We start from the raw sequence: 27539 nt of genomic DNA, 5'->3' as shown, positions 1-27539 counted from the left end.
CCGTGGGATCTTAATGTAGTCTTGGATTTTCTCAAATCCCATTGGTTTGAGCCGCTCAAATCGGTGGAGCTGAAGTATCTTACATGGAAAGTAACCATGCTACTGGCCCTGGCTTCAGCCAGGAGAGTATCAGAATTGGCGGCTTTATCATATAAGAGCCCATATCTGATTTTCCATACGGACAGGGCAGAACTGCGGACGCGTCCTCATTTTCTGCCTAAGGTGGTGTCAGCGTTTCATCTGAACCAGCCTATTGTGGTGCCTGCGGCTACTAACGAGTTGGAGGATTCCAAGTTGTTGGACGTGGTCCGGGCATTGAAAATATATATTTCAAGAACGGCGGGAGTCAGAAAGTCTGACTCACTGCTTATATTGTATGCACCCAACAAGATGGGTGCTCCTGCTTCTAAGCAGACGATTGCTCGTTGGATTTGTAGCACAATTCAACTTGCACATTCTGTGGCAGGCTTGCCACAACCTAAATCTGTCAAGGCCCATTCCACAAGGAAAGTGGGCTCATCCTGGGCGGCTGCCTGGGGAGTCTCGGCATTACAACTCTGCCGAGCTGCTACTTGGTCAGGGGCAAACACGTTTGCAAAATTCTACAAATTTGATACCCTGGCTGAGGAGGACCTTGAGTTCTCTCATTCGGTGCTGCAGAGTCATCCGCACTCTCCCGCCCGTTTGGGAGCTTTGGTATAATCCCCATGGTCCTGACGGAGTCCCCAGCATCCACTTAGGACGTTAGAGAAAATAAGAATTTACTTACCGATAATTCTATTTCTCGTAGTCCGTAGTGGATGCTGGGCGCCCATCCCAAGTGCGGATTGTCTGCAATACTTGTACATAGTTATTGTTACAAAAAAATCGGGTTGTTATTTGTTGTGAGCCGTCTGTTCAGAGGCTCCTACGTTTGTCATACTGTTAACTGGGTTCAGAACACAAGTTATACGGTGTGATTGGTGTGGCTGGTATGAGTCTTACCCGGGGTTCAATATCCTTCCTTATTGTGTACGCTCGTCCGGGCACAGTATCCTAACTGAGGCTTGGAGGAGGGTCATAGGGGGAGGAGCCAGTACACACCACCTGATCCTAAAGCTTTATTTTTGTGCCCTGTCTCCTGCGGAGCCGCTATTCCCCATGGTCCTGACGGAGTCCCCAGCATCCACTACGGACTACGAGAAATAGAATTATCGGTAAGTAAATTCTTATTATTCCAACAATTGCCTAAGGTACAACGGGTCACCTGGAGTCCACCATGATTGGATGATGTAGTTCTCCACCTGTTTCTTGTATCTTCTAACACCATTGCAAAGCACAGCTCTGCATTGCAAAGTACATGTAATGTGTCTTCTCCTTACATAAATATTCCCATATTATTTAGGTGCAATTGACGTATAATCACAAACATAAAATGCATGCTGAAATAACCCCTCACTTGGCTACCTATGTAGAGTTCTGTGCACATATGGTATTTTGTGGGATGCATTTTATGCTTAATAATATTAGTTGCAACATATGTTGATTTAAAGAGCAGTACAGTTACGTCTTTTATCCTACTACTGGTAGCATGCATATAGTGAAGACGAAAAGTACGGTGTCCCCAGTTGGGGGGTTCTCGTCATTCCAAGTATCATCTGCAATTTGCTAAAAAACAAACAAAAATCCCCACTTCTAACACCACTAAACTTGCTCCAAAGGAGCCCGTAGCAAATGACAGGTTATGCCGTCATTGTATGCAAATAGAATGGCATTGCTCCAAGTAGAGGCAACCAAATTGAAGCCACTTTGAAACAATGACGACTTTGGAACAGTCATTTGCATAGCGGCTCCACTTGGAACAAGTCTCTCAATGTCCTGAGAGGTTTTCTTTGTGTAGCCGGGATCGTAAATGCTACTTGGAAAGAGGCATCATACACAGAATAGCTCACATTTGTAATCAGGTGAACTATAAGTTGATAAATGACGGAATGTGTATGTGGGTTTTTATATCGATAAAGATTTCTATAGTGTTTTTTACAGTAGATTACAGATCGCAGCAAACCAGGGATGCCAAAGCATGCTGGCTGTTGTGGTTCTCCAAATGTCAGCATGCCACGTCAACCACTTAATGCTTACATGACAGGGCTGTGCAAGCCCTTTAGCTCTGCAGCAAAACAACACTTCTATTCTAATTTTAAATGATATCGTGCAACACCCACCGCTAAGGCCAATTATATTCTCTGTGCAATGCAAAATCAGGCACCTACCAAGCTCCTTGATTTCCTCCAATGGCAGAGGAGCTGAAGGTTGCAAGAGGAGGAGTTGGAGCAGAGTGAGGCTGTGCCTTGATAATAATGACTGTATTATCAGGGAGTCTCCGCAGGGGTGGGAACTTTTATGGGCTGGCACCGGATTGGCTGGCATTCAGCTGTACACTTCCATGCCTCCACTGCTTACCTCCCCCAACAAGTAATACAGACACCTGCACAGTAGCACGGAGCCTAGGCAGCTTCTGGTTATTAGGCTGCTGTCTGGTGTGACTGAGAACTTTAACCTGTTATCCCTACTTTAATATGGGACTGAGATTTTATTTCTGATTCTCTTGCAGCTCTGGAGAGAAGGGAAGGGGGACTTCTTCTTGGGGTGCATGCTGATGGCGGAGATCAGCACCCCATTTGTTTGCCTGGGCAAAGTGCTCATCCAGGTGAGTGTGACTGCGGACCCCTCCCCTGAGCACGGTGGTTCATTGCAGAGACATTAGCGTCACATTTCAGTATAGACGTTAATACAGAATCTTCTGCGCAGCATTCCATTATACGGGCTGCAAATGGTAACTACGGGGCTAGTTCGGGGGTGGAAGCAGAAGTGGCGGCAGCTGCGTCTGTTGGCGGCCGCCCATCTGTGACAAATGGCGCTTCAGAGTCCTTCCCTGGTATACACCTGTGCGTATGACTGTGCAAGGCCTGAGACTCCCACTGCCAGCGTCCAGGAACGCCCACTACATTCTCACTATACTTCTCCTTGCGTGCGTCGGAAATTCCGCACGGACACAAATTTACGCGCAGTAGCCAAAACACGCTCCACCACTTGCAACATTGGCAGTGCGCCCAACTCTGAATCCGGACATATATATTTCGCTACGCAATGTTTCTCACCTACGATGGCGGAATAGCATTTCTCATTCCCCGACTTCACGATGTTGGGTCAGTTATTCATGTACAATTAATGTTGAGTAATAGAAAAGAAATGATTTTATTGGCAACCGCCTGATGCTTCCTCCTCCGAGAGCGGAGATACAATCCATTTGTGTCTTCCTCCTCCTTTCCCTAGAAGGATATTTTTTAATAATAGGTTACTTGGCCATTTACACAATGGGGGGTGCGACTGCCGTCATTGTTGCGGCCGGTCCTGCGCAATAAACAACATACTGACTATTAAGCAGGAATAGCCGCCGGCATCTAATTGTAAACCAGCGCACATACGCCTCTAATGGATTTAAAAGGGTTTAAGGGGTCTATTTATTAAGCACTTGGATGGAGATAAAGTGGGCGTAGATAAAGCACCAGCCAATCAGCTCCTAACTGTCATTTTTCATGACAGTTGGGAGTTGATTGGCTGGTACCTTATCTCTAGCGACTTTATCTTCATCCTTCAACACTAGATACTGACGCCTGTTCCTGGCTGCCTCTCTTTCCTGCAATTAACCATTTCATTGCTGCTAATTACAAGCCTGATTCAGTGATGGGCGTAAACCCGATATTTACATAAGCCTCCGATGTTTTTAGATTTGCGTAAACGTAGGAGCCGCGCTGGCCATGCGCAAATCTGGGGCTGCGATGTCGCTCGCGGTGCCCCAAACGCTGCAGCATGATCGCCCTGCTGCCGGCATTTGATGGCGGTGAGGGAGTGCCGACAGGAAGCGCCCCAGAAAATGGGGGCATGTCGGCAGCATGATTTTGCTGGACATCCTGAATAACCTAAGGGTCACCGAGATGTACGATGGTCACGCAGGTGATCCGATGCTGCGTCCTTGTACACAGAAGCCGGCAGTGGGCGTCTTGCTACTGCAGATGCCTCCTGCGGCCTTTGCATATGTTAGCACAGCATCTGCGTACAAAGGCACATCCGCCGTGCCGTAGTGTCCACCGCTGAATCTGCCCCTCTGTCCTTATTGGATAGTCATCCTTATGTCATGTTTCATCCAGTTCTAGAGCTTTCTGTAAGTATTTTTAGACATCGGCCGTGTACTTTATATATTGTGCTGGAGCTAGCCACCAATCAGAGTGCAGCATTCTCTACCTGCCTCCCGGCCTGTAGCCAGTCAGTGACTGGCTGTCAGCATGTGATTGGTGGATGGCTGGAGCTAGCCACCAATCAGAGTGCAGCATTCTCTACCTGCCTCCCGGCCTGTAGCCAGTCAGTGATTGGCTGTCAGCATGTGATTGGTGGATGGCTGGAGATAACCACCAATCAGAGTGCAGTATTCTCTACCTGCCTCCCGGGCCTGTAGCCAGTCAGTGATTAGCTGTCAGCATGTTATTGGTGGATGGCTGGAGCTAGCCACCAATCAGAGTGCTGACAGCCAGCCACTGTATGGAAGCATGTGAAGAGACAGCTCGGGGCTGCGGGTGGGGTATGTTATGTGTGGGTCCCAGTGCATTGCTTTGCCCAGGGCCTACAATGCTGTTAAGACGGCCCTGATTGTGTATTATATACTGTTTTTATTTATTTGCAACTGACTAATAAAGGTGGGTGGCTTACTTTCTTTTTTTCTTGTTATATATTGTGGGGTGATAGTATTTACCATGTGGAATTTGTGGAGATTTGTTATATTACACTGCGGTTTATACAGTCACATGGAAGGATAGCGCTAGATTTTGATACCTGATTGTGAAGCATTAATGTCTCTTTTCACCCACCGCCCTCCCCCCCTCCCCCTCCCGTCTCTCTGTCCCCCGTCTCTCCCTGTAGTACAAGAAGCAGCACACGCTCCTACACCGTGTCAATGGTGTCCTCATGCTGGGAACCTTTTTCTGCTGCCGTCTCCTGCTGTTCCCCTACATGTACTGGGTGTACGGCCAGCGGGTAGGACTACCTCTGTACAGAGTCCCATTCAACCTTTCTCCAGAGTACAACTTCGGAGCCGCCATCCTCATGGCGCCCCAGGTCTACTGGTTTTACCTGATTTGCCGAAGAGCTTACAGCTTGTTCCAGCAGTCTAGGATGAGCCAGCGGCCTAAGAACGGACATCCAGTCCCTGAAAGCCCCTCAGCCAAAGACCAGGACTGCTCACAGTGACATTTATCCCCCCCACCCCCCCTTACTTCCTATGCCCTCACCCATCTGGATCCAGAGAGCCTATCCCTAAAACTGAGACCCAGTGAGGCCGCCGCCGACGCCGCAGCATTAAAGACTGTGCCTTCTTAATGGAGGCTATAAAGGCACCTTGTAATGCACTGCTTAGGAGGTCCACAGGAGGTCTCTCTTGGAGAGGAGGGAGAGAGAGGTAGGAAGACATCATTACCTCTCTGTGTACCCTGACCAGGGTCCCACCCACGACGCAACAGTATTATTGATGCACACACAGCTACCGCTATGTCATACTAAAAATGTATTCCCTGCAGTGCTCATGGTGACCACTAAGTGTCACTGTCACTCACCCCCACAGAGGAGTTTCTGCAACACACTCCGGGGCTCATTTAAGAAGTGGACGCACAAAATGTTTTTGTTTCTTTTTGTTTCTTTTTTATGGAAGATGTAAATTTTTGCTCTGCGCTTATGCACCTAAGGGGGGGGGGGGGGGGTCATTCAGACCTGATCACACGCTAGCGTTTTTTTTTTGCAGCGCTGCGATCAGGTCAGAACTGCGCATGCGTATGCACCGCAATGCGCAGGCGCATCCTACGGGTACAAAGCGGATCGTTGCTGGGCGATGGGTTTTTACGAAGAATCCATTCGCACAGCGGATCGCAAGGAGATTGACAGGAAGAAGGCGTTTGTGGGTGTCAACTGACCGTTTTCTGGGCGTGGTTGGAAAATCGTAGGGCGTGTCCAAGCATTTGCAGGGCAGTAAGGGGAGGGGGGGTGGGGTAGCTGTACGCCACGATGGTGGCTGTCTGCAGCGCTGTAGTAGCTTGACTCCACGCGTACGGACCCCTCCAGCTGATAGTGCTTACATTATTAGCGTCACGGCTACTATATATTACCTTGCGGACGCTTATTCGTATTACTTGACATTTCCGTTTAGACTACTGCAGGTAAAGGAGATCCCTATTTTATTTCGAAAGGGGAAAACTACATTATGTTTGTATTTAATTATTTAATTTGTATTTATGTTTTGTATTTGTGTTTGTATTTTCGTTACATTTTATACTGAGGATGCGATTATTTATTAGTGTCAGGATGAAATTCTCTGCATTACGTTATTATATTGTGAACGAATGGGGTAACGCGACTACTAACGCCGTCCAGCCACGTCCCCACACCATTGCAGCGTTTCACCTTCGCTGTTGTGCAGCGTCTGTACGCGCTTCTTTTCAAGATGGATCCATTGCCAGCTGTATCCGACGCGGGTACGCTTCATTTCATGCGCATCTTTTGCCATGTACGTCGGAAGCGCAGTGCGTCCGCCTCTAAATGAGCCCCCCGGTGTCACGTAGGCCAGTGTTATTGTGCAATACACAATGAGTAGCTATTTCTCTGTAAACCAATGCACGCAGTGATAACCCGCCTGATCTGAAATACTTGCAAGCCCACCATGTAGCCCACAGCCACTGAAGGCCCCTTCTAGTAACACAGAAGATGGTGCTAGCTTTCATATGGGTGCATTCTGCAGTACTCACAGTGACCACATGGGGGTGATGGTGGTACAGCTCTGGTCATACAACACAAGTAGCTGTTTTACCCTTTTGCAGGGGTTACACATGAACTTGGGGTGGCTGAAATAAACCATTATCGCATCCTTCCTTCTGCTCTCTACCTCCCATTCGTGATGTGGGTGAGGGGATAATGCCCCCTGCATCCCTCCCTTTAGATTTTGGGAGAGTTTTGGGCAGCAGCATGTTAGGAGTTAAGTCTAACTGCCCAGACGCCTACTCTAAAGGAATGGCTATTATAAACTAAGCAAAAATAATTGCGCAAAGCTGCACACTTAAGGGTTAAGCATGGCCAGATATTAGCCAATCAGCAAGCAGCGTTTTCCTTGACCAGAACCTTTGGAACCCCCCCATAGCTTTGTACGGACATCTGTGCTTTACACCCCTTGCAGCTATGTCTAGGCTGTCACTATAAACCGTTTGGGAGATGTATCAAACCTTGGAGAGAGATAAAGTGGAGAAAGATAAAGAACCAGACAATCAGCTCCTGTGGTTTTTCAAACACAGCCTTTAACACGGCAGTTAGGAGCTGACTTGTTGGTACTTTATCTCTCTCTCTCTCTCTCTCTCTCGAAAGTTTGATACACTTCCCCCTTAGTAAGAGACCTTTGCTTGTTCGGGTGAAGGTCACAACCTGTTATTTATTAATTTTAAGGCCGTGACTGTCCCCTATTCACAGCGGAGGCAGCCATTTTGTTTCCTGGACCATTTTTCACGAGAGCGCTAACCCCAGAGTGACCTCACTGAGGCACGGGGCACCGTCGATGTCACCAGCTCTTAGTGAATCACTAGGCCCAAGTTCCAGCCCATATACCATATATGGCTGACTCCTCCGTCAATAGTTGACACACAGCTGTGTATTGGTCTCAGAGTAGTGTATATATCGGACCATCTCTGTTCAGAGGTGATAAATAATTTGAGCAACAAATGAAAGATTTGAATGGTCCAGGTAAGTGTTACTGTAAATAACAGGAAAGTCCCAAATTAGAACAATAACTCACAAATAAAATATATATATATTTTGTATAAGTTGCTGCTATTTCAGGGTTTGCGTAAGGTTCTGATAATTTAGCTCAGCCTATATAGACACATATATTTCTGTTTAAGTTCCCCCCTTTTACAGTCTCCGCTAGACCCACAGATGCCCGGTCACTGTTTTATTTATGTTAATTTATTAATTTATTCCACTCTTTTTTTTCTTTTTAAACTGAATGTAAATACGTTTCAGCAGAGCGACATGTTAGTAAATGTACTGCAATTTATAATACTTGTAAAAAGGTATTAAAAAGATTAAACGCAATCCAAAGAGGATTTGTGGAACATCATTCATTTCCTGTACTGACGTGACATTGACGAGGCAGCCGGTAACATTATTCATATAAATAAATAATCACCCGGTGTGTGGGCGGCATATCATCACAAGAACTATCAACCAATCACAGGTCTCAGATGAGCGGTCATTGATGATTCTGACGGCCCCTTGATTATGCTGTGTCGATTGCTAGGACTGTCACATGACAGGCGTGTGTCTCAATATAAAAGGGGATGGAACTTAGATTTCTCACCCACTTCAAAGCCCTCAAGGGGTCTGTATTCGCCTCTAGCAGATCTGAATCTATTTGCTGTCCTAGGCCGGTCTCTACACATATCTATGTCCTCTATCTATGGTACTTACTTTAGGCCAGTGTCTCCCTATAAATATTCGGTGATGGCTGATTACTGCAGTAACAGTTCATTGACTATCAGACCTGGATCAGGTGTCTTCATAATCCGAAAATGCAAAACCTGCAGGTGATTAAATAAGCACAAAGTTAAAATTTGTTTGACAATAAACAGTGAGAGACAAAAGAAGAGATGAACAAGAGATATGAGACCGAAGAGACAGAACACAAAGAGAAGAAAGAATTGATGAAACATGACACAAGTGATGGCTGGATGACCGGAGACATACAACAACTGAGGCATGGAGGACAGAGACACTAGCCAATAAGAGGAAAGAAAAGTGGACAGGTGGAGCAGCGGAGGCACTAGTGACGGGTGGAGGAGCGGAGACTCTAGTGATGGGTGGAGGAGCGGAGACACTAGTGATGTGTGGTGGAGCAGAGACACTATTGATGCGTGGAGGAGCAGAGACACTATTGGTGGATGGGGGAGCTGCGACTCTAGTGATGGGTGGAGGAGCGGAGACACTACTGATGGGTATAGGAGCGGAGACGCTACTGATGGGTGGAGGAGCGGATACACTATTGATGGCTGGCAGAGTGAAGACCCTAGTAATGGGTGGAGGAGCAGAGACACTATTGATGGCTGGAGGAGTGAAGAACCTAGGAATGGGTGGAGGAGTGGAGACACTAGTGATGTGTGGAGGAGCGGAGACACAAGTGATGTGTGGAGGAGCGGAGACACAAGTGATGTGTGGAGGAGCGGACACACTAGTGATGGGTGGAGAGGTGGAGACACTAGTGATAGGTGGAGGAGAAGAGACTACTGATGGCTGGAGGAGTGGAGACCCTTGTAATGGGTGGAGGAGCGGAGACACTATTGATGGGTGAAGGAGTGGAGACCCTAGTAATGGGTGAAGGAGTGGAGACCCTAGTAATGGGTGGAGGAGTGGAGACACTAGTGGTGGGTGGAGGAGCGGAGACACTAGTGATGTGTGGAGGAACAGAGACATTAGTAATGGGTGGAGGAGTGGAGACACTAGTGATGTGTGGAGGAGTGGAGACACTAGTGATGGGTGGAGAAGCAGAGACACTATTGATATGTGGAGGAGCAGAGACACTATTGATGGGTAAAGGAGCAGAGACACTATTGATGGGTGAAGGAGCAGAGACACTATTGATGGGTGGAGGAGCAGAGGCCCTAGTGATGGGTGGAGGAGCTGAGACACTAATGATGGGTGGAGGAGCAGAGAAACTATTGATGGGTGGAGGAGCAGAGGCCCTAGTGATGGGTGGAGGAGCTGAGACACTAATGATGGGTGGAGGAGCAGAGAAACTATTGATGGGTGGAGGAGCGAAGACCCTAGTAATAGGTGGAGTAGCAGAGACCCTAGTGATGGGTGGAGGAGCAGAGACACTAGTGATGGGTCGAGGAGCGGAGACACTAGTGATGGGTGGAGGAGCGGAGACACAAGTGATGTGTGGAGGAGCGGACACACTAGTGATGGGTGGAGAGGTGGAGACACTAATGATAGGTGGAGGAGGAGAGACACTACTGATGGGTGGTGGAGTGGAGACCCTAGTAATGGGTGGAGGAGCAGACACTATTGATGGGTGGAGGAGTGGAGACACTAGTAATGGGTGGAGTGGAGACCCTAGTAATGGGTGTAGGAAAAGAGACACTACTGATGGTTGGAGGAGTGGAGACACTATTGATAGGTGTAGGAAAAGAGACACTACTGAAGGGTGGAGGAGTGGAGACACTAGTGGTAGGAGGAGAAGAGACACTACTGATGGGTGGAGGAGCAGAGACATTAGTGATGGGTGGAGGAGCAGACACACTAGTGATAGGTGGAGGAGCGGAGACACTAGTGATAGGTGGAGAAGAGACACTACTGATGGTTGGAGGAGTGGAGACACTATTGATAGGTGTAGGAAAAGAGACACTACTGAAGGGTGGAGGAGTGGAGACACTAGTGGTAGGAGGAGAAGAGACACTACTGATGGGTGGAGGAGCAGAGACATTAGTGATGTGTGGTGGAGCAGACACACTAGTGATAGGTGGAGGAGCAGAGACACTAGTGATAGGTGGAGTAGAGACACTACTGATGGGTGGAGGAGTGGAGACCCTAGTAATAGCTGGAGGAACGGAGACACTAGTGATGGGTATAGGAGAAGAGACACTAGTGATGGGTGGAGGAGCGGAGACACTAGTGATAGGTGGAGGAGAAGAGACACTAGTGATGGGTGGAGGAGTGGAGACACTACTGATGGGTGGAAGAGAGGAGACCCTAGTAATAGGTGGAGGAGCGGAGACACTAGTGATGGGTGGAGGAGTGGAGACACTAGTAATAGGTGTAGAAGAAGAGACACTACTGATGGGTGGAGAAGTGGAGACCCATTGAGAGATTGTAAGTGCAAAAGACAAAAAGAGAGAGGAACAAGAGATATGAGACCCAATAGAAGGAACAAAAAGAGAAGAAACAATTGATGAAATGTGACACAAGTTACGGGTGGATGACCAGAGACATACAGCAACTGAGGCATGGAGGAGAAAGCCAATGACAAAAAAAACAAGTGGACAGGTGGAGCAGCGTAGGCATTAGTGATGGGTGGAGGAGCCGAGACACTAGTGATGAGTGGAGGAACAGAGACACAGGATATGCCAGGTCAGTATAGCGTGGTGAGGATACGCCAGGACAGTATACCGTGGTGAGGATACGCCAGGACAATATAGCGTGGTAAGGATACGCCAGGGCAGTATAGCGTGGTAAGGATATGCCAGGACAATATAGCGTGGTAAGGATACCCCAGGACAGTATAGCGTGGTAAGGATACGCCAGGACAGTATAGCGTGGTAAGGATACGCCAGGACAGTATAGCGTGGTAAGGATACCCCAGGACAGTATAGCGTGGTAAGGATACGCCAGGACAATATAGCGGGGTAAGGATACGCCAGGACAGTATAGCGTGGTAAGGATACACCAGGACAATATAGCGTGGTAAGGATATGCCGGGGCAATATAGCGTGGTAAGGATACGCCAGGACAGTATAGCGTGGTAAGGATACGCCAGGACAGTATAGCATAGTAAGGATATGCCAGGACAGTATAGCGTGGCAAGGATACGCCAGGACAGTATAGCGTGGTAAGGATACGCCAGGACAGTATAGCATTTTAAGGATACACCAGGACAGTATAGCGTGGTAAGTATATGCCAGGACAGTATAGCGTGGTAAGGATACGCCAGGACAGTATAGCGTGGTAAGGATGCACCAGGACAGTATAGCGTGGTAAGGATACGCCAGGACGGTATAGCGTGGTAAGGATACGCCAGGACGGTATAGCGTGGTAAGGATACGCCAGGACAGTATAGCGTGGCAAGGATACGCCAGGACAGTATAGCGTGGCAAGGATACGCCAGGACAGTATAGCGTGGCAAGGATACGCCAGGACAGTATAGCGTGGCAAGGATACGCCAGGGCAGTATAGCGTGGTAAGGATACGCCAGGACAGTATAGCGTGGTAAGGATACGCCAGGACAGTATAGCGTGGTAATGATACCCCAGGACAGTATAGCGTGGTAAGGATACGCCAGGACAATATAGCGGGGTAAGGATACGCCAGGACAGTATAGCGTGGTAAGGATACACCAGGACAATATAGCGTGGTAAGGATATGCCGGGGCAATATAGCGTGGTAAGGATACGCCAGGACAGTATAGCGTGGCAAGGATACGCCAGGACAGTATAGCGTGGTAAGGATACGCCAGGACAGTATAGCGTGGTAAGGATACGCCAGGACAGTATAGCGTGGCAAGGATACGCCAGAAAAGTATAGCGTGGTAAGGATACGCCAGGACAGTATAGCGTGGTAAGGATACGCCAGGACAGTATAGCGTGGCAAGGATACGCCAGGACAGTATAGCGTGGTAAGGATACGCCAGGACAGTATATCGTGGCAAGGATACGCCAGGACAGTATAGCGTGGCAAGGATACGCCAGGACAGTATAGCGTGGCAAGGATACGCCAGGACAGTATAGCGTGGTAAGGATACGCCAGGACAGTATAGCGTGGTAAGGATACGCCAGGACAGTATAGCGTGGTAAGGATACGCCAGGACAGTATAGCGTGGCAAGGATACGCCAGGACAGTATAGCGTGGCAAGGATACGCCAGGACAGTATAGCGTGGCAAGGATACGCCAGGGCAGTCTAGTGTGGCAAGGATACGCCAGGGCAGTATAGCGTGGTAAGGATACGCCAGGACAGTATAGCGTGGTAAGGATACGCCAGGACAGTATAGCGTGGTAAGGATACGCCAGGACAGTATAGCGTGGCAAGGATATGCCAGGACAGTATAGCGTGGCAAGGATACGCCAGCACAGTATAGCGTGGCAAGGATACACCAGGACAGTATAGCGTGGTAAGGATACGCCAGGACAATATAGCGTGGTAAGGATACGCCAAGACAATATACCGTGGTAAGGATACGCCAGAAAAGTATAGCGTGGTAGGGATACACCAGGACAATATAGCGTCATAAGGATACTCCAGGGCAGTATAGCGTGGTAAGGATACGCCAGGACAGTATAGCGTGGCAAGGATACGCCAGGACAGTATAGCGTGGCAAGGATACGCCAGTACAGTATAGCGTGGTAAGTATACGCCAGGACAGTATAGCGTGGCAAGGATACGCCAGGACAGTATAGCATGGCAAGGATACGCCAGGACAGTATAGCGTGGCAAGGATACGCCAGGACAGTATAGCGTGGCAAGGATACGCCAGGACAGTATAGCGTGGCAAGGATACGCCAGGACAGTATAGCGTGGCAAGGATACTCCAGGGCAGTATAGCGTGACAAGGATACGCCAGGACAGTATAGCGTGGCAAGGATACGCCAGGACAGTATAGCGTGGCAAGGATAAGCCAGGACAGTATAGCGTGGCAAGGATACGCCAGGACAGTATAGCGTGGTAAGGATACGCCAGGACAGTATAGCATTTTAAGGATACACCAGGACAGTATAGCGTGGTAAGTATATGCCAGGACAGTATAGCGTGGTAAGGATACGCCAGGACAGTATAGCGTGGCAAGGATACGCCAGGACAGTATAGCGTGGTAAGGATACGCCAGGACAGTATAGCGTGGTAAGGATACGCCAGGACAGTATAGCGTGGTAAGGATACTCCAGGGCAGAATAGCGTGGTAAGGATACGCCAGGACAGTATAGCGTGGCAAGGATACGCCAGGACAGTATAGCGTGGCAAGGATACGCCAGGACAGTATAGCGTGGCAAGGATACGCCAGGACAGTATAGCGTGGCAAGTATACGCCAGGACAGTATAGCGTGGTAAGGATACGCCAGGACAGTATATCGTGGTAAGGATACGCCAGGACAGTATAGCGTGGTAAGGATACGCCAGGACAGTATAGCGTGGCAAGGATACGCCAGGACAGTATAGCGTGGCAAGGATACGCCAGGACAGTATAGCGTGGCAAGGATACGCCAGGACAGTATAGCGTGGCAAGGATACGCCAGGACAGTATAGCGTGGCAAGGATACGCCAGGGCAGTATAGCGTGGCAAGGATACGCCAGGGCAGTATAGCGTGGCAAGGATACGCCAGGGCAGTATAGCGTGGCAAGGATACGCCAGGACAGTATAGCGTGGCAAGGATACGCCAGGACAGTATAGCGTGGCAAGGATACGCCAGGACAGTATAGCGTGGCAAGGATACGCCAGGACAGTATAGCGTGGCAATGATACGCCAGGACAGTATAGCGTGGCAAGGATACGCCAGGACAGTATAGCGTGGCAAGGATACGCCAGGACAGTATAGCGTGGTAAGGATACGCCAGGACAATATAGCGTGGTAAGGATACGCCAAGACAATATACCGTGGTAAGGATACGCCAGAAAAGTATAGCGTGGTAGGGATACACCAGGACAATATAGCATCATAAGGATACTCCAGGGCAGTATAGCGTGGTAAGGATACGCCAGGACAGTATAGCGTGGTAAGGATACGCCAGGACAGTATAGCGTGGCAAGGATACGCCAGGACAGTATAGCGTGGCAAGGATACGCCAGGACAGTATAGCGTGGTAAGGATACGCCAGGACAGTATAGCGTGGCAAGGATACGCCAGGACAGTATAGCGTGGCAAGGATACGCCAGGACAGTATAGCGTGGCAAGGATACGCCAGGACAGTATAGCGTGGCAAGGATACGCCAGGACAGTATATCGTGGCAAGGATACTCCAGGGCAGTATAGCGTGACAAGGATACGCCAGGACAGTATAGCGTGGCAAGGATACGCCAGGACAGTATAGCGTGGCAAGGATACGCCAGGACAGTATAGCGTGGCAAGGATACGCCAGGACAGTATAGCGTGGTAAGGATACGCCAGGACAGTATAGCGTGGCAAGGATACGCCAGGACAGTATAGCGTGGCAAGGATACGCCAGGACAGTATAGCGTGGCAAGGATACGCCAGGGCAGTATAGCGTGGCAAGGATACGCCAGGGCAGTATAGCGTGGTAAGGAAACGCCAGGACAGTATAGCGTGGTAAGGATACGCCAGGACAGTATAGCTTGGTAAGGATACGCCAGGACAGTATAGCGTGGCAAGGATACGCCAGGACAGTATAGCGTGGCAAGGATACGCCAGGACAGTATAGCGTGGCAAGGATACGCCAGGACAGTATAGCGTGGCAAGGATACACCAGGACAGTATAGCGTGGTAAGGATACACCAGGACAATATAGCGTGGTAAGGATACGCCAAGACAATATACCGTGGTAAGGATACGCCAGAAAAGTATAGCGTGGTAGGGATACACCAGGACAATATAGCGTCATAAGGATACTCCAGGGCAGTATAGCGTGGTAAGGATACGCCAGGACAGTATAGCGTGGCAAGGATACGCCAGGACAGTATAGCGTGGCAAGGATACGCCAGGACAGTATAGCGTGGCAAGGATACGCCAGGACAGTATAGCGTGGCAAGTATACGCCAGGACAGTATAGCGTGGTAAGGATACGCCAGGACAGTATATCGTGGTAAGGATACGCCAGGACAGTATAGCGTGGTAAGGATACGCCAGGACAGTATAGCGTGGCAAGGATACGCCAGGACAGTATAGCGTGGCAAGGATACGCCAGGACAGTATAGCGTGGCAAGGATACGCCAGGACAGTATAGCGTGGCAAGGATACGCCAGGGCAGTATAGCGTGGCAAGGATACGCCAGGGCAGTATAGCGTGGCAAGGATACGCCAGGGCAGTATAGCGTGGCAAGGATACGCCAGGACAGTATAGCGTGGCAAGGATACGCCAGGACAGTATAGCGTGGTAAGGATACGCCAGGACAGTATAGCGTGGCAAGGATACGCCAGGACAGTATAGCGTGGCAATGATACGCCAGGACAGTATAGCGTGGCAAGGATACGCCAGGACAGTATAGCGTGGCAAGGATACGCCAGGACAATATAGCGTGGTAAGGATACGCCAGGACAATATAGCGTGGTAAGGATACGCCAAGACAATATACCGTGGTAAGGATACGCCAGAAAAGTATAGCGTGGTAGGGATACACCAGGACAATATAGCATCATAAGGATACTCCAGGGCAGTATAGCGTGGTAAGGATACGCCAGGACAGTATAGCGTGGTAAGGATACGCCAGGACAGTATAGCGTGGCAAGGATACGCCAGGACAGTATAGCGTGGCAAGGATACGCCAGGACAGTATAGCGTGGTAAGTATACGCCAGGACAGTATAGCGTGGCAAGGATACGCCAGGACAGTATAGCGTGGCAAGGATACGCCAGGACAGTATAGCGTGGCAAGGATACGCCAGGACAGTATAGCGTGGCAAGGATACGCCAGGACAGTATAGCGTGGCAAGGATACGCCAGGACAGTATATCGTGGCAAGGATACTCCAGGGCAGTATAGCGTGACAAGGATACGCCAGGACAGTATAGCGTGGCAAGGATACGCCAGGACAGTATAGCGTGGCAAGGATACGCCAGGACAGTATAGCGTGGCAAGGATACGCCAGGACAGTATAGCGTGGCAAGGATACGCCAGGACAGTATAGCGTGGTAAGGATACGCCAGGACAGTATAGCGTGGCAAGGATACGCCAGGACAGTATAGCGTGGCAAGGATACGCCAGGGCAGTATAGCGTGGCAAGGATACACCAGGGCAGTATAGCGTGGCAAGGATACGCCAGGGCAGTATAGCGTGGTAAGGATACGCCAGGACAGTATAGCGTGGCAAGGATACGCCAGGACAGTATAGCGTGGCAAGGATACGCCAGGACAGTATAGCGTGGCAAGGATACGCCAGGACAGTATAGCGTGGCAAGGATACGCCAGGACAGTATAGCGTGGCAAGGATACGCCAGGACAGTATAGCGTGGCAAGGATACGCCAGGACAGTATAGCGTGGCACGGATACTCCAGGGCAGTATAGCGTGACAAGGATACGCCAGGACAGTATAGCGTGGCAAGGATACGCCAGGACAGTATAGCGTGGCAAGGATACGCCAGGACAGTATAGCGTGGCAAGGATACGCCAGGACAGTATAGCGTGGTAAGGATACGCCAGGACAGTATAGCATTTTAAGGATACACCAGGACAGTATAGCGTGGTAAGTATATGCCAGGACAGTATAGCGTGGTAAGGATACGCCAGGACAGTATAGCGTGGCAAGGATACGCCAGGACAGTATAGCGTGGTAAGGATACGCCAGGACAGTATAGCGTGGTAAGGATACGCCAGGACAGTATAGCGTGGTAAGGATACTCCAGGGCAGAATAGCGTGGTAAGGATACGCCAGGACAGTATAGCGTGGCAAGGATACGCCAGGACAGTATAGCGTGGCAAGGATACGCCAGGACAGTATAGCGTGGCAAGGATACGCCAGGACAGTATAGCGTGGCAAGTATACGACAGGACAGTATAGCGTGGTAAGGATACGCCAGGACAGTGTATCGTGGTAAGGATACGCCAGGACAGTATAGCGTGGTAAGGATACGCCAGGACAGTATAGCGTGGCAAGGATACGCCAGGACAGTATAGCGTGGCAAGGATACGCCAGGACAGTATAGCGTGGCAAGGATACGCCAGGGCAGTATAGCGTGGCAAGGATACGCCAGGGCAGTATAGCGTGGCAAGGATACGCCAGGGCAGTATAGCGTGGCAAGGATACGCCAGGACAGTATAGCGTGGTAAGGATACGCCAGGACAGTATAGCGTGGTAAGGATACGCCAGGACAGTATAGCGTGGCAAGGATACGCCAGGACAGTATAGCGTGGCAATGATACGCCAGGACAGTATAGCGTGGCAAGGATACGCCAGGACAGTATAGCGTGGCAAGGATACGCCAGGACAGTATAGCGTGGTAAGGATACGCCAGGACAATATAGCGTGGTAAGGATACGCCAAGACAATATACCGTGGTAAGGATACGCCAGAAAAGTATAGCGTGGTAGGGATACACCAGGACAATATAGCATCATAAGGATACTCCAGGGCAGTATAGCGTGGTAAGGATACGCCAGGACAGTATAGCGTGGTAAGGATACGCCAGGACAGTATAGCGTGGCAAGGATACGCCAGGACAGTATAGCGTGGCAAGGATACGCCAGGACAGTATAGCGTGGTAAGTATACGCCAGGACAGTATAGCGTGGCAAGGATACGCCAGGACAGTATAGCGTGGCAAGGATACGCCAGGACAGTATAGCGTGGCAAGGATACGCCAGGACAGTATAGCGTGGCAAGGATACGCCAGGACAGTATATCGTGGCAAGGATACTCCAGGGCAGTATAGCGTGACAAGGATACGCCAGGACAGTATAGCGTGGCAAGGATACGCCAGGACAGTATAGCGTGGCAAGGATACGCCAGGACAGTATAGCGTGGCAAGGATACGCCAGGACAGTATAGCGTGGCAAGGATACGCCAGGACAGTATAGCGTGGCAAGGATACGCCAGGACAGTATAGCGTGGCAAGGATACGCCAGGACAGTATAGCGTGGCAAGGATACGCCAGGACAGTATAGCGTGGCAAGGATACGCCAGGGCAGTATAGCGTGGCAAGGATACGCCAGGGCAGTATAGCGTGGTAAGGATACGCCAGGACAGTATAGCGTGGTAAGGATACGCCAGGACAGTATAGCTTGGTAAGGATACGCCAGGACAGTATAGCGTGGCAAGGATACGCCAGGACAGTATAGCGTGGCAAGGATACGCCAGGACAGTATAGCGTGGCAAGGATACGCCAGGACAGTATAGCGTGGCAAGGATACACCAGGACAGTATAGCGTGGTAAGGATACACCAGGACAATATAGCGTGGTAAGGATACGCCAAGACAATATACCGTGGTAAGGATACGCCAGAAAAGTATAGCGTGGTAGGGATACACCAGGACAATATAGCGTCATAAGGATACTCCAGGGCAGTATAGCGTGGTAAGGATACGCCAGGACAGTATAGCGTGGCAAGGATACGCCAGGACAGTATAGCGTGGCAAGGATACGCCAGGACAGTATAGCGTGGTAAGTATACGCCAGGACAGTATAGCGTGGCAAGGATACGCCAGGACAGTATAGCGTGGCAAGGATACGCCTGGACAGTATAGCGTGACAAGGATACGCCAGGACAGTATAGCGTGGCAAGGATACTCCAGGGCAGTATAGCGTGACAAGGATACGCCAGGACAGTATAGCGTGGCAAGGATACGCCAGGACAGTATAGCGTGGCAAGGATACGCCAGGACAGTATAGCGTGGAAAGGATACGCCAGGACAGTATAGCGTGGTAAGGATACGCCAGGACAGTATAGCATTTTAAGGATACACCAGGACAGTATAGCGTGGTAAGTATATGCCAGGACAATATAGCGTGGTAAGGATACGCCAGGACAGTATAGCGTGGCAAGGATATGCCAGGACAGTATAGCGTGGTAAGGATACGCCAGGACAGTATAGCGTGGTAAGGATACGCCAGGACAGTACAGCGTGGTAAGGATACTCCAGGGCAGAATAGCGTGGTAAGGATACGCCAGGACAGTATAGCGTGGCAAGGATACGCCAGGACAGTATAGCGTGGCAAGGATACGCCAGGACAGTATAGCGTGGTAAGGATACGCCAGCACAGTATAGCGTGGCAAGGATACGCCAGGACAGTATAGCGTGGCAAGGATACGCCAGGACAGTATAGTGTGGCAAGGATACGCCAGGACAGTATAGCGTGGTAAGGATACGCCAGGACAGTATATCGTGGTAAGGATACGCCAGGACAGTATAGCGTGGCAAGGATACGCCAGGACAGTATATCGTGGTAAGGATACACCAGGACAATATAGCGTGGTAAGGATACGCCAGAAAAGTATAGCGTGGTAAGGATACGCCAGGACAGTATAGCGTGGTAAGGATACGTCAGGACAGTATAGTGTGGTAGGGATACACCAGGACAATATAGCGTCATAAGGATACTCCAGGGCAGTATAGCGTGGTAAGGATACGCCAGGACAGTATAGCGTGACAAGGATACGCCAGGACAGTATAGCGTGGTAAGGATACGCCAGGACAGTATATCGTGGCAAGGATACGCCAGGACAGTATAGCATGGCAAGGATACGCCAGGACAGTATAGCGTGGCAAGGATACGCCAGGACAGTATAGCGTGGTAAGTATACGCCAGGACAGTATAGCGTGGTAAGGATACGCCAGGACAGTATAGCGTGGCAAGGATACGCCAGGACAGTATAGCGTGGCAAGGATACGCCAGGACAGTATAGCGTGGCAAGGATACGCCAGGGCAGTATAGCGTGGTAAGGATACGCCAGGACAGTATAGCGTAGTAAGGATACGCCAGGACAGTATAGCGTGGTAAGGATACGCCAGGACAGTATAGCGTGGCAAGGATACGCCAGGACAGTATAGCGTGGCAAGGATACGCCAGGACAGTATAGCGTGGAAAGGATACGCCAGGACAGTATAGCGTGGCAAGGATACTCCAGGACAGTATAGCGTGGCAAGGATACACCAGGACAGTATAGCGTGGTAAGGATACACCAGGACAATATAGCGTGGTAAGGATACGCCAAGACAATATACCGTGGTAAGGATACGCCAGAAAAGTATAGCGTGGTAGGGATACACCGGGACAATATAGCGTCATAAGGATACTCCAGGGCAGCATAGCGTGGTAAGGATACGCCAGGACAGTATAGCGTGGTAAGGATAAGCCAGGACAGTATAGCGTGGCAAGGATACGCCAGGACAGTATAGCGTGGCAAGGATACGCCAGGACAGTATAGCGTGGTAAGGATACGCCAGGACAGTATAGCGTGGCAAGGATACGCCAGCACAGTATAGCGTGGCAAGGATACGCCAGGACAGTATAGCGTGGCAAGGATACGCCAGGACAGTATAGTGTGGCAAGGATACGCCAGGACAGTATAGCGTGGTAAGGATACGCCAGGACAGTATATCGTGGTAAGGATACGCCAGGACAGTATAGCGTGGCAAGGATACGCCAGGACAGTATATCGTGGTAAGGATACACCAGGACAATATAGCGTGGTAAGGATACGCCAGAAAAGTATAGCGTGGTAAGGATACGCCAGGACAGTATAGCGTGGTAAGGATACGTCAGGACAGTATAGTGTGGTAGGGATACACCAGGACAATATAGCGTCATAAGGATACTCCAGGGCAGTATAGCGTGGTAAGGATACGCCAGGACAGTATAGCGTGACAAGGATACGCCAGGACAGTATAGCGTGGTAAGGATACGCCAGGACAGTATATCGTGGCAAGGATACGCCAGGACAGTATAGCGTGGCAAGGATACGCCAGGACAGTATAGCGTGGCAAGGATACGCCAGGACAGTATAGCGTGGTAAGTATACGCCAGGACAGTATAGCGTGGTAAGGATACGCCAGGACAGTATAGCGTGGCAAGGATACGCCAGGACAGTATAGCGTGGCAAGGATACGCCAGGACAGTATAGCGTGGCAAGGATACGCCAGGGCAGTATAGCGTGGTAAGGATACGCCAGGACAGTATAGCGTAGTAAGGATACGCCAGGACAGTATAGCGTGGTAAGGATACGCCAGGACAGTATAGCGTGGCAAGGATACGCCAGGACAGTATAGCGTGGCAAGGATACGCCAGGACAGTATAGCGTGGAAAGGATACGCCAGGACAGTATAGCGTGGCAAGGATACTCCAGGACAGTATAGCGTGGCAAGGATACACCAGGACAGTATAGCGTGGTAAGGATACACCAGGACAATATAGCGTGGTAAGGATACGCCAAGACAATATACCGTGGTAAGGATACGCCAGAAAAGTATAGCGTGGTAGGGATACACCGGGACAATATAGCGTCATAAGGATACTCCAGGGCAGCATAGCGTGGTAAGGATACGCCAGGACAGTATAGCGTGGTAAGGATAAGCCAGGACAGTATAGCGTGGCAAGGATACGCCAGGACAGTATAGCGTGGCAAGGATACGCCAGGACAGTATAGCGTGGTAAGGATACGCCAGGACAGTATAGCGTGGCAAGGATACGCCAGGACAGTATAGCGTGGCAAGGATACGCCAGGACAGTATAGCGTGGCAAGGATACGCCAGGACAGTATAGCGTGGCAAGGATACTCCAGGGCAGTATAGCGTGGCAAGGATACGCCAGGACAGTATAGCGTGGCAAGGATACGCCAGGACAGTATAGCGTGGCAAGGATACGCCAGGACAGTATAGCGTGGCAAGGATACGCCAGGACAGTATAGCGTGGCAAGGATACTCCAGGACAGTATAGCGTGGCAAGGATACGCCAGGGCAGTATAGCGTGGCAAGGATACGCCAGGACAGTATAGCGTGGCAAGGATACTCCAGGGCAGTATAGCGTGGCAAGGATACGCCAGGACAGTATAGCGTGGCAAGGATACGCCAGGACAGTATAGCGTGGTAAGGATACGCCAGGACAGTATAGCGTGGTAAGGATACGCCAGGACAGTATAGCGTGGCAAGGAAATGCCAGGACAGTATAGCGTGGCAAGGATACACCAGGACAGTATAGCGTGGTAAGGATACACCAGGACAGTATAGCGTGGTAAGGATACACCAGGACAATATAGCGTGGTAAGGATACGCCAAGACAATATACCGTGGTAAGGATACGCCAGAAAAGTATAGCGTGGTAGGGATACACCAGGACAATATAGCGTCATAAGGATACTCCAGGGCAGTATAGCGTAGTAAGGATACGCCAGGACAGTATAGCGTGGTAAGGATACGCCAGGACAGTATAGCGTGGTAAGGATACGCCAGGGCAGTATAGCGTAGCAAGGATACGCCAGGACAGTATAGCGTGGTAAGGATACGCCAGGACAGTATAGCGTGGCAAGGATACGCCAGGACAGTATAGCGTGGCAAGGATACGCCAGGACAGTATAGCGTGGTAAGGATACACCAGGACAATATAGCGTGGTAAGGATACGCCAAGACAATATACCGTGGTAAGGATACGCCAGAAAAGTATAGCATGGTAGGGATACATCGGGACAATATAGCGTCATAAGGATACTCCAGGGCAGCATAGCGTGGTAAGGATACGCCAGGACAGTATAGCGTGGTAAGGATAAGCCAGGACAGTATAGCGTGGCAAGGATACGCCAGGACAGTATAGCGTGGTAAGGATACGCCAGGACAGTATAGCGTGGTAAGGATACGCCAGGACAGTATAGCGTGGCAAGGATACGCCAGGACAGTATAGCGTGGCAAGGATACGCCAGGACAGTATAGCGTGGCAAGGATACGCCAGGACAGTATAGCGTGGCAAGGATACTCCAGGACAGTATAGCGTGGCAAGGATACGCCAGGACAGTATAGCGTGGCAAGGATACTCCAGGGCAGTATAGCGTGGCAAGGATACTCCAGGACAGTATAGCGTGGCAAGGATACGGCAGGGCAGTATAGCGTGGCAAGGATACGCCAGGACAGTATAGCGTGGCAAGGATACTCCAGGGCAGTATAGCGTGGCAAGGATACGCCAGGACAGTATAGCGTGGCAAGGATACGCCAGGACAGTATAGCGTGGTAAGGATACGCCAGGACAGTATAGCGTGGTAAGGATACGCCAGGACAGTATAGCGTGGCAAGGAAACGCCAGGACAGTATAGCGTGGCAAGGATACACCAGGACAGTATAGCGTGGTAAGGATACACCAGGACAGTATAGCGTGGTAAGGATACGCCAGGACAATATAGCGTGGTAAGGATACGCCAAGACAATATACCGTGGTAAGGATACGCCAGAAAAGTATAGCGTGGTAGGGATACACCAGGACAATATAGCGTCATAAGGATACTCCAGGGCAGTATAGCGTAGTAAGGATACGCCAGGACAGTATAGCGTGGTAAGGATACGCCAGGACAGTATAGCGTGGTAAGGATACGCCAGGGCAGTATAGCGTGGCAAGGATACGCCAGGACAGTATAGCGTGGCAAGGATACGCCAGGACAGTATAGCGTGGTAAGGATACGCCAGGACAGTATAGCGTGGCAAGGATACGCCAGGACAGTATAGCGTGGCAAGGATACGCCAGGACAGTATAGCGTGGTAAGGATACGCCAGGACAGTATAGCGTGGCAAGGATACGCCAGGACAGTATAGCGTGGTAAGGATACGCCAGGACAGTATAGCGTGGCAAGGATACGCCAGGACAGTATATCGTGGTAAGGATACACCAGGACAGTATAGCATGAGAATATAGTATAATAAGGAGAATATATTAGGAGGAGGACAAAGTAGAGAAGAAGCAGCGGAGACAGTAGCTGAAGGGTGAACATTGGATTTTGTCACCACATGACGACTCATAGTGAGGTATTATTGGGAGAGGGACAGGAGAACATTGGGCACCAGAAGGGACCCACCTTCTGCAGACTATGTGGTAGACAATGAAGAAGACAGCCAACAAAACTGCCGCAATCAGGATAAGTCTCAGGAGTTTGTTGAATAGAGCTGGAGAACAGAGGACACGGTCAGTCACTGGGAGTACCCACGTCATTCTCTGCAGTCACTCCGTCTGTTAGGTACATCTATCTCTGTGACACAGGCTAAGAAGGGGCGCTGGCATTTAATTCTGTATATTAAGCATCTATGGCCACGTCAGTGACACGCTTGACAATGGTGGCAGTGTTAGGTCCATCCGTCCTATTCTTATTCCCTCAGCCTTACTCTAATGGTGACTGGTGCAGACTTGGGGGATTTGGTAAGAGCCGGAACGGTGCAGACCCCTTTTAGATAGCAGCGCCGATACTGTCACTGAGCACACACTGCCGCCGTCATACATGGGGGAGAAGTGCACATAAAGTGCGCCGATACCACCGCTTCCACATAATGAAGGATCATACTGTACATTTACCCCTTAGGGAGAGATGTACTAAGCAGTGATAAGAGTGGAGAAGTGAGCCAGTGGAGAAGTTGCCCATGGCAACCAATCAGAAGCTCTCTATAATTTTATAGTATGCAAATTTTAAATGTTACTTCAATGCTGATTGGTTGCCATGGGCACTTCTCCACTGGCTCACTTCTCCACTCTTTTCACTACTTGGTACATCTCCCCCACGTCCTGAGTGCGTATACATATATACACTACATACATATGCTGTGAGGAGAAGGAGCAGTCTTTTCAGACAAACGTTGTACCTGAGTTTATTACTGAATAGCGGGGAAAAGAATGGAGAAAAAAAATAAAATAATGTGTCAGTGTTGTCCGAAAATATTCGGGACAATATCGGCGCTGTTGCTGAACGGAGCCCACAGCCCTTAAAGCAGGTATGTCCAAACTGCGGCCCCCCAGCTGTTGAGAAACTACACATCCCAGCATGCCCTTACACAGCTTTAGCATTCTCTGACCGCAAAACTGTGTCAGGGCATGCTGGGATATGTAGTTTCACAACAGCTGGGGGGCCGCAGTTTGGACATGCCTGCCTTAAAGCCAATACGGTTATTCCTGCTGCATTTATCACTCTGGGTGAGAAAGAGGACTCACACCTTATGAGGTAAATTTACTAAGGTGGGAGTTTTTTTTTTTTTAGAACTGGTGATGTTGCTCATACAGTAGCAACCAATCATATTCTACTTAACATTTATCTAGCTGCTTCTAGAAGATAATAGATAGCATGTGATTGGTTGCTACGGGCAACATCACCATTTCTAAAAAAAAACTCACACCTTAGTAAATGTGCCCCTTATTGTCCATTTACAGAATAAAATAAGTATAAATCGATGGATTATATAAATACAATCATTTGATTCTCTGCATATGAATGTTCTTTTTGTTGTTCTTAAGGTTTCACGTATTTAATTACCACTTTCATCCGGCACATAGTGTTCCCCGATGAGGTTGGAGATTTCGATGGTCCTGTTCTCGTCATTATCGGCGTAATCGAAAAAGAGGGCGGTGCTGAGTGACGGGGCGTATGGGGTAGCAGGGGGTGGGTCCTGGCCTGGAGTGATGAAGATGAGAGGACTGCGTAACCGACACTATTCAGATACAGAGAGAATATACTGTATAACATGGCAATGGATTGTGCCAACCAGCTGGTGTGACGGACACCTGACGCTCAAACACTCCGCTGACTGAATAGGTGGCACTATATAGGGCTACGGGTAAGTGCTCTCAGATAAAGTACCAGCCTATCAGCTCTTAACTGTCATGTTAGAAAATGACAGTTAGCAGCTGGTTGGCTCGTACTATATCACTCTCTAAGGCTTACTACATCTCTCCCTGAGCCTGTAATACGTATTAGGTCCATCTTTTTCCCCACATTCACAATATCCATAGGTTTGTCTTTACCTGTGGCCACTAGAACTCCCATAACGAACCATCCCCAGAAGACAGCGCAAACCTCCATCTCTCCTCCTGGTCTTCTGGCTGAGGGTCTGTGTGCTTACTCTATGACATCACCGTCGACTATGGACTGGACTACCAATCACGCTGTATAAACCTGTGTGATTGGTAGTCCAGTCCATAGATGACGGTGATGTCATAGACTAGCACACAGACCCTCATCCAGAAGACCAGGAGGAGAGATGAAGGTTTGCGCTGTCCTCTGGGGTTGGCTCGTACTTTATCACTCTCTAAGGCTTACTACATCTCTCCCTGAGCCTGTAATACGTATTAAGTCCATCTTTTTCCCCACATTCACAATATCCATAGGTTTATTTTTACCTCTGGCCGCTAGAACTCCCATAACAAACCATCCCCAGAAGACAACGCAAACCTCCATGTCTCCTCCTGGTCTTCTGGCTGAGGGTCTGCGTGCTTACTCTATGACATCACCGTCATCTATGGACTGGACTACCAATCACACAGGTTTATACAGTGACGTAACACACAGATCATAGGATAACTGCATATTAGCAGGGAAACTATTTTGTAATCCTGTATTTAATGAGCGGCTAGATACGCTCTAGAAGGGAGTATCCAACATACGGTAGCTTTTGGTGTAAGGCTGGTTATCAGTGGCAGAGGCCCGGTATGCAGTTCTCCAATACAGAATCATTTGCCTAAAATATCTGTGGCTCTAGCTCTCTACAATGGAGAGACAGTCACACTTGTCAATAAAGTCGGATAATACCGGTGGCCTGGGGTGGACAGGTAGCGGCAGACGCCTGGCCCACCAAAAGCTACATGCCAACAATTAATTCCTACATATTTCTTCCCCTGTGCGACTCATTATAGGACAGCAACTGTATATTATCTTCGTGTGCAGCCCTCGGTGACCAGGCATCTCATTATACATGTCCCACCAGGATTACCGGAGGGACCATCTGCAAGCAGCTTCATGGACTACTGGGTCCCATTGCCCATTGGAGAAGATCCACCAAAAATGTCCCAATGGCCTTGGTCTAGGGTTAACAAACACTGAGGCCCGTGGCTAATCGGAGCCATGGAAATAAATCACCAGACTTAAGAGTTTACCACTT

The 27539-nt window shown here is 49.6% G+C and overlaps 1 protein-coding gene and 1 long non-coding RNA gene across 2 annotated transcripts in view; one reads left to right on the top strand and one right to left on the bottom strand.

Moving 5' to 3' along the window:
- TLCD3B (TLC domain containing 3B) overlaps positions 1-8163 on the top strand; it is a 57072-nt gene extending 48909 nt beyond the window's left edge. Inside the window, exons 4-5 of the mRNA XM_063935284.1 lie at positions 2591-2686; positions 4954-8163. Coding sequence (XP_063791354.1) covers positions 2591-2686; positions 4954-5280 — 423 coding nt within the window. The 3' untranslated portion in view covers positions 5281-8163. The remainder of the gene's footprint in view (positions 1-2590; positions 2687-4953) is intronic.
- On the bottom strand, positions 3211-26517 carry LOC134945786 (uncharacterized). The gene is made up of 4 exons (XR_010182149.1): positions 26407-26517; positions 25919-26093; positions 8533-8642; positions 3211-3308 (listed from the first exon to the last, which is right to left on the bottom strand). It is a non-coding gene; the product is annotated as an uncharacterized LOC134945786 (long non-coding RNA).
- Between the last annotated feature and the right edge of the window lie 1022 nt (positions 26518-27539).

The sequence above is a fragment of the Pseudophryne corroboree genome, chromosome 7 (genome assembly GCF_028390025.1).
Source record: "Pseudophryne corroboree isolate aPseCor3 chromosome 7, aPseCor3.hap2, whole genome shotgun sequence".
Taxonomy (NCBI): domain Eukaryota; kingdom Metazoa; phylum Chordata; class Amphibia; order Anura; family Myobatrachidae; genus Pseudophryne; species Pseudophryne corroboree.
This window is presented reverse-complemented; position numbering and strand designations above follow the sequence as displayed.